The 14,115-nt window shown below is 46.9% G+C and overlaps 1 protein-coding gene across 1 annotated transcript in view; it reads left to right on the forward strand.

Moving 5' to 3' along the window:
• dnah9 (dynein, axonemal, heavy chain 9) overlaps positions 1 to 14,115 on the forward strand; it is a 69,325-nt gene that overhangs the window by 30,031 nt on the left and 25,179 nt on the right. Inside the window, 9 exon segments of the mRNA XM_026999642.2 lie at positions 263 to 459; positions 752 to 914; positions 1,322 to 1,445; positions 1,731 to 1,873; positions 2,114 to 2,275; positions 2,776 to 3,009; positions 5,879 to 6,139; positions 6,381 to 6,806; positions 7,262 to 7,381. Coding sequence (XP_026855443.2) covers positions 263 to 459; positions 752 to 914; positions 1,322 to 1,445; positions 1,731 to 1,873; positions 2,114 to 2,275; positions 2,776 to 3,009; positions 5,879 to 6,139; positions 6,381 to 6,806; positions 7,262 to 7,381 — 1,830 coding nt within the window.

Consider the following 14,115-nt stretch of genomic DNA (forward strand, 5'->3'; position numbering starts at 1 on the left):
TCTGCCAGGCCCAGCTGTGCTCAAGTTTTTAACGAACCCGTCAAGAAAGGAACCCGGCCAACAAGCAGTGCTGGCTGCAGAGATAGGAAAGAAAGAATTACATTAACAGTGTCAATTGAAACACAAAAGAGGCCAGTACTCTGGGTAAAAAGAATTTTAATGCAATTGGAGAGGGTCCCCTCCCAAGCCAACGACATGCTAGAGTTTTTAATCAAGATTTAATACTTGCTGCCGTGCTAAGAGGAGTTGGTGTTCCTGACAGGTTATAGAGGAGGCCCTGGAGGAGGCCAAGGTGATGAATATGTACTGCCACTTTGCCCTGGGCATCAGCGAGCCCAGATACATGCCCGTGCAGTCCTGGGACAGCCTGAACAAAACCCTCCTGGAGGCTCTCAACAGTTACAACGAAGTCAACGCCGCTCTCAATCTCGTCCTCTTCGAGGATGCCATGGCCCATATGTAAGAAGGAGGTTTTCCAGAAACTGTTCTGAGATCAGGGAGAAGGTGTGCTAAGTTAGCGAACTGTGATACGGTTCTTCCGTCGCACACTGCTGTCCCAGAACTCAACACCAACGAGGACAGAGCTGATGGGAAAGCATCAGGCTGATTATGATAGTGTTCTTGACGACAACGATGACGACGATGATGATGATGATGGTGGTGATGATGATAATGACTGTGCTCTGTTCTGCAACAACAGCTCTAATTTCCTTTCTCCTTTCTGCTTTTCCGCCCTCCTTGTCTGGTTCAGCTGTCGGATCAACCGCATCCTGGAGTCTCCCCGGGGGAACGCCCTGTTGGTCGGGGTGGGCGGGAGTGGTAAGCAGAGTCTGACGCGCCTGGCAGCCTTCATCAGCTCTCTAGAGGTCTTCCAGATCACGCTGAAGAAAGGATACGGCATTGCGGACCTTAAGGTGCTGTCTCCAATACCGCAATTGTCCATGAGGCAGCATTAGAGTGCCTCTCAGTTCCACAGACACATCGCCCCATCACCGTCGCATCACACTTAATGATGAGTTGACATATTAATGAGATACTGTTGTCAAGGGTTGAGGGTTTTTTTTGCCATTTGCTCTATTGTTGCGGTGTTTCTCACAGGAATATAAATCTTTTATGTGAGTGTGCTGGACAGCTCTGCAAAAGCTGAAGCCAATAGCATCTGAATAATTAACAAGTGTACGAAGAGGCTCTTTGGCACCTTGTGATAATATGTAGGCCTCTAGCTCATCAACTTTATGTCCACCACGTATTTCATTCCGGCTGTGTTCCTGGGGACATGGACGGGCTGAGTGTGTGTGTGTGTATTTGTGTGTGTTTTCAGAGCGATTTGGGCACGCTGTACATCAAAGCCGGGGTAAAGAATGTTGGCACGGTCTTCCTCATGACAGATGCCCAGGTCGCAGATGAGAAGTTCCTTGTGTTAGTGAACGACCTTTTGGCATCTGGTAAGCGCTGCCGTGGGTCCATGCCTGTTGCCGTGGGCATTAAAGCCAGCTCTTTTCTCCTGCCAGCTGTGAGGAGCAGGGTGAAGCACTTCTTATGCCTATGATGCATGGATTGCAAGATATTTAGTGGTGTGAGTCTGTAAACGCTTAAATGTGGTGATCTGGGCACTCAGTACCAAACCCACAGTCTAGGCCTGGTGGAATACTCACATCTGTTAATTCAACAGGATACCTGGGCCTCTTAGCCGTCATGGCCCCTAGGTCAGCCTCTTCCCTCCCACACAGGTGAGATCCCAGACCTGTTCCCTGACGACGAGGTGGAGAACATCATCGGCGGTGTGAGAAACGAAGTGCGTGCCCTCGGCCTCCTGGACAGCAGGGAAAACTGCTGGAAGTTCTTCATCGATCGCGTCCGCCGCCAACTCAAGGTGTGGGAGCGCTGTGATTCATGGAACCAAATGCATCTATGATGCAAAAAAACCCCTCTCAATAGACACTCTGTTCTTGTGATATAACTGTATGATAGAAAATGTACTCTTGTGTATTTGAAAATGGATTAGTCCTGCCATAGAGGCAGAGACCTCAGTGTTCATACAGGGGGTGGGGGCAGTGGGGAGGTGGGTATTGGTGGAGAAGATGGGAAGATGAAGAAGCGCCCCATTTTGCAGGTGGCCCTGTGCTTCTCCCCTGTGGGCAGCAGGCTGCGGGTGCGCGGCAGGAAGTTCCCAGCCTTGGTCAACTGCACGGCCATCAACTGGTTCCACGAGTGGCCGCAGGAGGCCCTGGAGTCGGTCAGCCTGAGGTTCTTGCACGAGGTTGAGCACATCGAGGTGAGAAGTGCCCGGAAAGTGGCTCGCACAGCAGGTCACTCCATAGGGGTGGACGTTGCGCACCATAATGCTTAGCACCTTGCATAAGAGATCAGAAAGGTGCTTTGGTTGTAGATGTAAAGGCCTGTGCCACTTGTGCAAGCTACAGGCGGAGCTTGGCAGCCTTGTAGCAGATTAATCAGTAAAAAATTGCACTGCTTTTACTGCGAGCGACAGCCCCGTGTGGTCCCTAAGTGAGAGAGACTCTCAAATTCGGCTGCTAATATAGTTTAGTACGGAGTGCGTTTTTTTTTTTTTTATGCAAGTCAGGATGCCTGGAGTCATGATGAAAATAATTAGGTTACACATGGTGGTGTGAAGATGTTCTCTGCTTTCTATTTGGGAGGAAATGAAACAATAATCTGAAGCGAATGCGGTGACATTGACACCTCTGGCGAGATGCTGTTCTCTTACACTTGGATGAAAATTAGACGATTTTTTTGTCTTCTTCTCTTGTCTAGCCAGAAATAAAGGAGTCAGTGAGTAAGTTTATGGCTTACGTCCATGTCAGCGTAAACAAGACCTCAAAGGACTACCTGGCCAACGAGAGGCGATACAACTACACAACACCCAAGTCCTTTCTGGAACAGATCAAGCTGTACAGGAACCTGCTGGCCCTCAAGAGGAAGGACCTCACCACTAAGATGGAGCGGCTTGAAAACGGCTTGCAGAAGCTCAACAGCGCGACCGCTCAGGTGTGCCCTCCACCATGACTGCATGAACGAAGCCCCATATTGCCGAGAAGTACTTTACTGTACTGTAAGATCTCTAGCGTCAAATGATCTACCCAATCAGGTCATGCACTCATTTCTGAACACCGATGAGGCCTGCTGAAGATGTAATTGAATAGATCGCGGCTTTCAACATCATTTAACGAATGGTTTGTTTAACCCTTTCTTGGCATGTTGGTCCAGGTTAAGTCATTGGAATCATTCTAACCGTGATCGAAACAAGAACTGCAGGGGTCACTTCCTAAACGGACACTGCAGTACTTTATTATCATTAAAGCCACAAGGACAAATTTGCAACAATTGTGGAAATATATTCTTATTTAGATTCCCAGTGCTCATTATAGAGGTCACAGTGATGTGACATCGTAGCACTCGAAGCTCTCGACATAGATTAACGGCGTCCTGTTTGGATTCTCAGAGGCAACGCACGTACACTAAAAAGAGCCATCATTGAAATGAACCTCAACACTCACTTCTTGGCACAAGCCATTTTATTTTTGAATGCCACCCCCATAGATGTCTCTTTGGAAAGACCAAGTAGAATGGGCTCTGATTGGTTGGCTCGGGAGTTGGTCCCCATTACTGCTGCACTTCCTTTTTTTTCAGCCATTAACTTCCCCTGTTGCTTTCAGGAAAGGCAGCGGGTCAGATCGTATCAATTCTGCAGTGTGCTTCACACATGATGTGCATTTTAATAAGGGTCAGAAAGGTCCGTGGAATGAATTAATAGCTGAACATCATCTCTGAATAACCAACATGTGATTTTTAGTATGCATAAACTTTGTGGAAATGAGCGTAATGTTGTCTGATGGCCCCACTAAAAGGGCTGCTGTCGCTGTGACTGCAGAATATTGTCAGTGCCAATTATTACCCTCGTAATGCGGCGTTGCTTTGGCTCTGGTTAATTCCAGGGGCTGCTTGTGTAACGCTCCCAGCGCTAAGAGCTGTGCTATGGTTTCGCGGGTTTCTTCTGAAGCTGACTGTGTCAGGTTAGAGGCGGGCGGGTATGAATCCCAGAGGTGCAGACCTGCTGAAACATTCTTCTCATTCCCAACTAATAGCCTCAGGGCTACATCCTGGGCCCCGTCACACTTTCGATGGATAAGCAATTGGAAAGCTCATTTGTGCATATAGATTGCACTTCCAGGGAAGGAGAGGGGGTGCAGAGAAACTGATGTGAATCTTTCGAAACTTTGTCCGAACATTCCATCGTACCCAGAAAGGCCGACGCCCACCACAGTGGCCTATTTAAATTAACGGCTCGGGGACCGATGAGGAAGAAGATGAGGAAGGAGCCTGGTTGGAAGAGCGGTAAAGCTCTCCGAATAAGAAGTCTCCAAATAAGAAGTAGGCGTTAATGAGGCTGAAAGTTTATTGGTGTTGCTCCAATCTGCTTTATTAAAGTGGGACTGCTGTACAATGTAATTAGAGGATATTGATGCAAGCCGCCTGCTCCCTGCCCACGTGCAGGAGCTCTCTTCTGGATGTTTGCCAGGTCATACGTTATTAGCTCCATGACTCTCTGCATGACCATTTTCCTTCTGTCTCACTTTTATCTTCTCGGTATTTCATACAACATGTATCATGCAGTGTAGTATATCGTCTTTCGAGTAAAAGGAGTCAGGACTGGCATAAACCTCCTTCCCCCAAAATGTTACATGTATATAAGCCATCGCGGGCTTTAGTATGCAGTGAAGCTAATGTATAGTTATCTTTGCGTTCGCCAGCCCGTGTGGCACGCACCGCTGATGGCGAAAGGGAGAGGACCAGTAGTGTCTAACAGAAGTCATCTCGGATGCACGTGCTTCGGTGGAAGCTTCGTGGTTTGTGTAGTTCATCCTGTGTAACGGAGCGGCGTGCACCTCCCCGAGTAGCTTCTCTTCGGCTGAAGAGGGGATCATTATAGCTGTTTCATGTCGTTTGGAGAGTACAGAGGGAAAGACTCCGATGAAGAGGGGTTTAAGTGTGCTTTCTAACTGCGCTTTGCGGGCAATTAGTACTCCATCATCTCTACCTCCTATTCATCAGTTTAATTACCCACACGATAGCGAGTTGATTTTGTGTGTGTTTCGCCGTCCTGCTACCCCGAAGGCGGTTTGTCCCAGACGTCTCATTTTCCTGTGGCTAATCAGCTCATTTGGAAGCTAAAAAAAAAAATCTGTTTTTGATTTCTCGTGTACCACCTTGAGAAGAGTTGAGTTTGCAGAGCAACTTTCTCCGCTTCACTCCTCTGACTGTTTGTGTAGTTAGCCGGCACACCACTTCCCTTTAGCTCTTTGCTGACGACAGTTATGAAGCTAATTGCTCATTCCTTGTGTTTCTTTCATTCCAATTTTCTCCTCTGATTGACTTTTCCCTCTCTCACAATGTTTGGCTTACAACGTTAGCAGCAGTAACATAATCGGGTCCTGTGATTAGAAGAGACCGTCTATTAAACGACCCACATCAGTCATATGTACACAAACACAACTGTGGTTCTTGCTCTTGTTCTTGCCTGAGAGAAATTTTTTTATTTATCAATTAAAAATGACAGCGCACTCATTTCTCAGATAAAATCTTAAATACAATTTTACCCGGACTCCAAAACAAAAACAAATGATGTGTTATTCATATGCTCCGGCGTTGCAATTACACGATAATGACAAATTCAGTGTTCATGCCACATATATCTTACAGCTTATGCATTTTGCAGTCGGCCACTTTATGCAATAAAGCCTGTGCACAGTAGAGCATGTTTTCCTCAGTTATTTAATCTCCTGTGCACCGGCAATAACTGATTATACAGGCACAAAACTTTGTTAGCCGTGACCTGAGCTGCTTTGCGCTGCGGTAGGTGGATGACCTGAAGGCCAAGCTGGCAGCCCAGGAGGTGAACCTGAAGCAGAAGACGGCGGATGCGGACAAGCTGATCCAGGTGGTGGGCGTGGAGGCGGAGAAAGTGAGCCGGGAGAAGGCCGTGGCTGACGAGGAGGAGCAGAAGGTGGCCAGCATCGCCGAGGTGGTGAGCAGGAAGCAGAAGGACTGCGAGGAGGACCTGGCCAAGGCAGAACCCGCCCTCCTAGCAGCTCAGGAGGCACTCAACACGCTCAACAAGGTCAAGACTACGGAACCACATAAATGGGCAACAGACTGTTGCATTGTTATAAGCTATTATAAGAATATTTTACCAAGAAAAACATACAAGTGAAAAGTAGCATCATGCTAACAGGTGCCCAGTGATTTTTATCCATTGTTAGCCACGATAGTATTTATGATCTGAAGCATAGTGTTTAGTATAAAATTATTTCGTTTCTAATTACTGTACAGTTTTTAAAATGTTGCATTACTTATTGTAGAACAACCTGACAGAGCTGAAGTCTTTTGGCGCTCCCGTGACCGCTGTCACCAATGTAACGGCTGCTGTCATGGTCCTCACTGCCGCCAGCGGCCAAGTTCCAAAGGACCGAAGCTGGAAAGCGGCCAAGGTGATGATGGCCAAGGTGGACACCTTCCTGGACTCGCTGATCAGCTTCAACAAGGAGGACATCCACAAGAACAGCCTGAAAGCTGTCCAGCCTTACCTCCAGGACCCAGAGTTCAAGCCCGAGCTGGTGGCCGCCAAGTCCAACGCGGCGGCGGGCCTCTGCTCTTGGGTCATTAACATTGTGAAGTTTTATGAGGTCTACTGTGAAGTGGAACCCAAGAGGCAAGCCCTCAACAAGGCCAATGCTGAGCTGGCCTCCGCCCAGGAAAAGCTCTCCATCATCAAGGCGAAAATCAATGCAAGTTAGCCAGGGTCGGACCTGGGTCTCATATTGTTATTCTCTGGTCTCCAAGAGTGTAGTCCTGATGTTCAGAGGCTTTGTTGTGTTATATGAGAAGCTCCTTGCGCAAGTATTGTATGTTCGGAAAGGCAAATTGCTGCATTATAACACAATAGATATTTAGCTATTTTGCAACTGCCAAGTGTTTGCCGAGTTAATGCCGAAATGTTTGGTGTTTTACACTTCGAAGTGGTAAACCTATGTCTTCATCTGCTAATTGTATTTCTCACACAGCATGATTTCATTGATGAGATGTCTAACTTTTCTTTAACCTTCCAGAGTCTCTCAGGTGCTTTTTTTCGGCTGAGCTGTATTTGTTTGCTCTGTTGTCGTGTAGCTAGCGTTTAGAAGCCTAGTCCCTGTCTGTGTCTCTGTGTGTTAACAGCTCCTGTTCCTTCTCTCCCCTCTGACAGCACCTTAATGAGAACCTGGCCACACTGACAGCTAAGTTTGAGAGAGCCACCGCAGACAAGCTGAGGTGCCAGCATGAGGCTGAGTCCACAGCACGCACAATCTCCCTCGCCAACGCACTGGTGAGCCCATACACACACACGGACACATACATACACACACATACACACACACACACATGCGTGCGCACACACAAACATGCACACGGACACATACATACACACATACACACACACACGGACACATACATACACACACATACACACACACACGGACACATACATACACACACATACACACACACACGGACACATACATACACACACATACACACACACGGTAACATACATACACACACGGACACATACATACACACACATACACACACACGGTAACATACATACACACACGGACACATACATACACACACATACACACACACGGTAACATACATACACACACGGACACATACATACACACACATACACACACACACACACATGCGTGCGCACACACAAACACGCACACGGACACATACATACACACATACACACACACACGGACACATACATACACACACATACACACACACACGGACACATACATACACACACATACACACACACACACGGACACATACATACACACACATACACACACACGGTAACATACATACACACACGGACACATACATACACACACATACACACACACGGTAACATACATACACACACGGACACATACATACACACACATACACACACACGGTAACATACATACACACACGGACACATACATACACACACATACACACACACGGACACATACATACACACACGGACACATACATACACACACATACACACACACACACACACACATGCGTGCGCACACACAAACATGCACACGGACACATACATACACACATACACACACACACACGGACACATACATACACACACATACACACACACACGGACACATACATACACACACATACACACACACACGGACACATACATACACACACATACACACACACGGTAACATACATACACACACGGACACATACATACACACACATACACACACACGGTAACATACATACACACACGGACACATACATACACACACATACACACACACGGTAACATACATACACACACGGACACATACATACACACACATACACACACACGGACACATACATACACACACGGACACATACATACACACACATACACACACACGGACACATACATACACACACATACACACACACGGACACATACATACACACACATACACACACACGGACACATACATACACAGACACGGACACATACATACATACACACACACACACACACATGCGTGCGCACACACATACACACACACGGACACATACATACACACACGGACACATACATACACACACGGACACATACATACACACACACGGACACATACATACACACACACGGACACATACATACACACACACGGACACATACATACACACACATACACACACACGGACACATACATACACACACATACACACACACGGACACATACATACACACACATACACACACAAGGACACATACATACACACACAGACACGGACACATACATACACACACACACACGGACACATACATACACACGCATACACAGACACGGACACATACATACATACACACACACACACACATGCGTGCGCACACACAAACATACACACGGACACATACATACACACATACACACACACGGACACATACATACACACACACGGACACATACATACACACACACGGACACATACATACATACACACACACACTGACACATACATACACACACATACACACACACGGTAACATACATACACACACGGACACATACATACACACACATACACACACACGGACACATACATACACACACGGACACATACATACACACACATACACACACACGGACACATACATACACACACGGACACATACATACACACACATACACACACACGGACACATACATACACACACATACACACACACGGACACAAACATACACACACATACACACACACGGACACATACATACACACACACAGACACGGACACATACATACATACACACACACACACACACATGCGTGCGCACACACATACACACACACGGACACATACATACACACACGGACACATACATACACACACACGGACACATACATACACACACATACACACACACACGGACACATACATACACACACATACACACACACGGACACACACATACACACACAGATACGGACACATACATACACACATACACACACAGACACGGACACATACATACACACACATACACACACAGACACGGACACATACATACACACACATACACACAGACACGGACACATACATACACACGCATACACACAGACACGGACACATACATACACACGCATACACACACACGGACACATACATACACACGCACACACACACACGGACACATACATACACACGCATACACACACACGGACACATACATACACACGCATACACACACACGGACACATACATACACACGCATACACACACACGGACACATACATACACACGCATACACACACACGGACACATACATACACACGCATACACACACACGGACACATACATACACACGCATACACACACACGGACACATACATACACACGCATACACACACACGGACACATACATACACACGCATACACACACACGGACACATACATACACACGCATACACACACACGGACACATACATACACACGCATACACAGACACGGACACATACATACACACGCATACACACACACGGCCACATACATACACACGCATACACACACACGGACACATACATACACACGCATACACACACACGGACACATACATACACACGCATACACACACACGGACACACACATACACACACGGACACATACATACACACGCATACACACACACGGCAACATACATACACACGCATACACACACACGGCCACATACATACACACGCATACACACACACGGCCACATACATACACACGCAGACACACACACGGACACATACATACACACGCAGACACACACACGGACACATACATACACACGCAGACACACACACGGACACATACATACACACGCAGACACACACACGGACACATACATACACACGCAGACACACACACGGACACATACATACACACGCAGACACACACACGGACACATACATACACACGCAGACACACACACGGACACATACATACACACGCAGACACACACACGGACACATACATACACACGCAGACACACACACGGACACATACATACACACGCAGACACACACACGGACACATACATACACACGCAGACACACACACGGACACATACATACACACGCAGACACACACACGGACACATACATACACACGCAGACACACACACGGACACATACATACACACGCAGACACACACACGGACACACACATACACACGCAGACACACACACGGACACACACATACACACGCAGACACACACACGGACACACACATACACACGCAGACACACACACGGACACACACATACACACGCATACACACACACGGACACACACATACACACGCATACACACACACGGACACACACATACACACGCATACACACACACGGACACACACATACACACGCATACACACACACGGACACACACATACACACGCATACACACACACGGACACACACATACACACGCATACACACACACGGACACACACATACACACGCATACACACACACGGACACATACATACACACGCATACACACACACGGACACATACATACACACGCATACACACACACGGACACATACATACACACGCATACACACACACGGACACATACATACACACGCATACACACACACGGACACATACATACACACGCATACACACACACATACACACACACGGACACACACATACACACACAGACACGGACACATACATACACACATACACACACAGACACGGACACATACATACACACACATACACACACAGACACGGACACATACATACACACGCATACACACACAGACACGGACACATACATACACACGCATACACACAGACACGGACACATACATACACACGCATACACACAGACACGGACACATACATACACACGCATACACACAGACACGGACACATACATACACACGCATACACACACACGGACACACACATACACACGCATACACACACACGGACACACACATACACACGCATACACACACACGGACACACACATACACACGCATACACACACACGGACACACACATACACACGCATACACACACACGGACACACACATACACACGCATACACACACACGGACACACACATACACACGCATACACACACACGGACACACACATACACACGCATACACACACACGGACACACACATACACACGCATACACACACACGGACACACACATACACACGCATACACACACACGGACACATACATACACACGCATACACACACACGGACACATACATACACACGCATACACACACACGGACACATACATACACACGCATACACACACACGGACACATACATACACACGCATACACACACACGGACACATACATACACACGCATACACACACACGGACACATACATACACACGCATACACACACACGGACACATACATACACACGCATACACACACACGGACACATACATACACACGCATACACACACACGGACACATACATACACACACGGACACATACACACACGCATACACACACACGGTAACACACATACACACGCATACACACACACGGACACATACATACACACGCATACACACACACGGACACATACATACACACGCATACACACACACGGACACATACATACACACGCATACACACACACGGACACACACATACACACGCATACACACACACGGACACACACATACACACGCATACACACACACGGACACACACATACACACGCATACACACACACGGACACACACATACACACGCATACACACACACGGACACACACATACACACACACGGACACATACATACACACGCATACACACACACGGACACATACATACACACGCATACACACACACGGACACATACATACACACGCATACACACACACGGTAACATACATACACACGCATACACACACACGGTAACACATACACACACACGGTAACATACATACACACACGGACACATACATACACACACATACACACACACGGACACATACATACACACACATACACACACACGGTAACATACATACACACACATACACACACACGGTAACATACATACACACACATACACACACACGGTAACATACATACACACACATACACACACACGGTAACATACATACACACACATACACACACACGGTAACATACATACACACACATACACACACACGGTAACATACATACACACACGGACACATACATACACACGCATACACACACACGGACACATACATACACACGCATACACACACACGGACACATACATACACACGCATACACACACACGGACACATACATACACACGCATACACACACACGGTAACATACATACACACACATACACACACACGGTAACATACATACACACACGGACACATACATACACACACACACGGACACATACATACACACACATACACACACACGGTAACATACATACACACACACGGTAACATACATACACACACATACACACACACGGTAACATACATACACACGCATACACACACACGGACACATACATACACACGCATACACACACACGGACACATACATACACACGCATACACACACACGGACACATACATACACACGCATACACACACACGGACACATACATACACACGGACACATACATACACACGCATACACACACGCATACACACACACGGACACATACATACACACGCATACACACACACGGACACATACATACACACGCATACACACACACGGACACATACATACACACGCATACACACACACGGACACATACATACACACGCATACACACACACGGACACACACATACACACGCATACACACACACGGACACACACATACACACGCATACACACACACGGACACACACATACACACACACGGACACATACATACACACGCATACACAGACACGGACACATACATACACACGCATACACACACACGGACACATACATACACACGCATACACACACACGGACACATACATACACACGCATACACACACACGGTAACATACATACACACGCATACACACACACGGTAACACATACACACACACGGTAACATACATACACACACGGACACATACATACACACACATACACACACACGGACACATACATACACACACATACACACACACGGTAACATACATACACACACATACACACACACGGTAACATACATACACACACATACACACACACGGTAACATACATACACACACATACACACACACGGTAACATACATACACACACATACACACACACGGTAACATACATACACACACGGACACATACATACACACGCATACACACACACGGACACATACATACACACGCATACACACACACGGACACATACATACACACGCATACACACACACGGACACATACATACACACGCATACACACACACGGTAACATACATACACACACATACACACACACGGTAACATACAT

Source organism: Electrophorus electricus, chromosome 14 (genome assembly GCF_013358815.1).
Source record: "Electrophorus electricus isolate fEleEle1 chromosome 14, fEleEle1.pri, whole genome shotgun sequence".
In the NCBI taxonomy this organism is placed as follows: Eukaryota; Metazoa; Chordata; class Actinopteri; order Gymnotiformes; family Gymnotidae; genus Electrophorus; species Electrophorus electricus.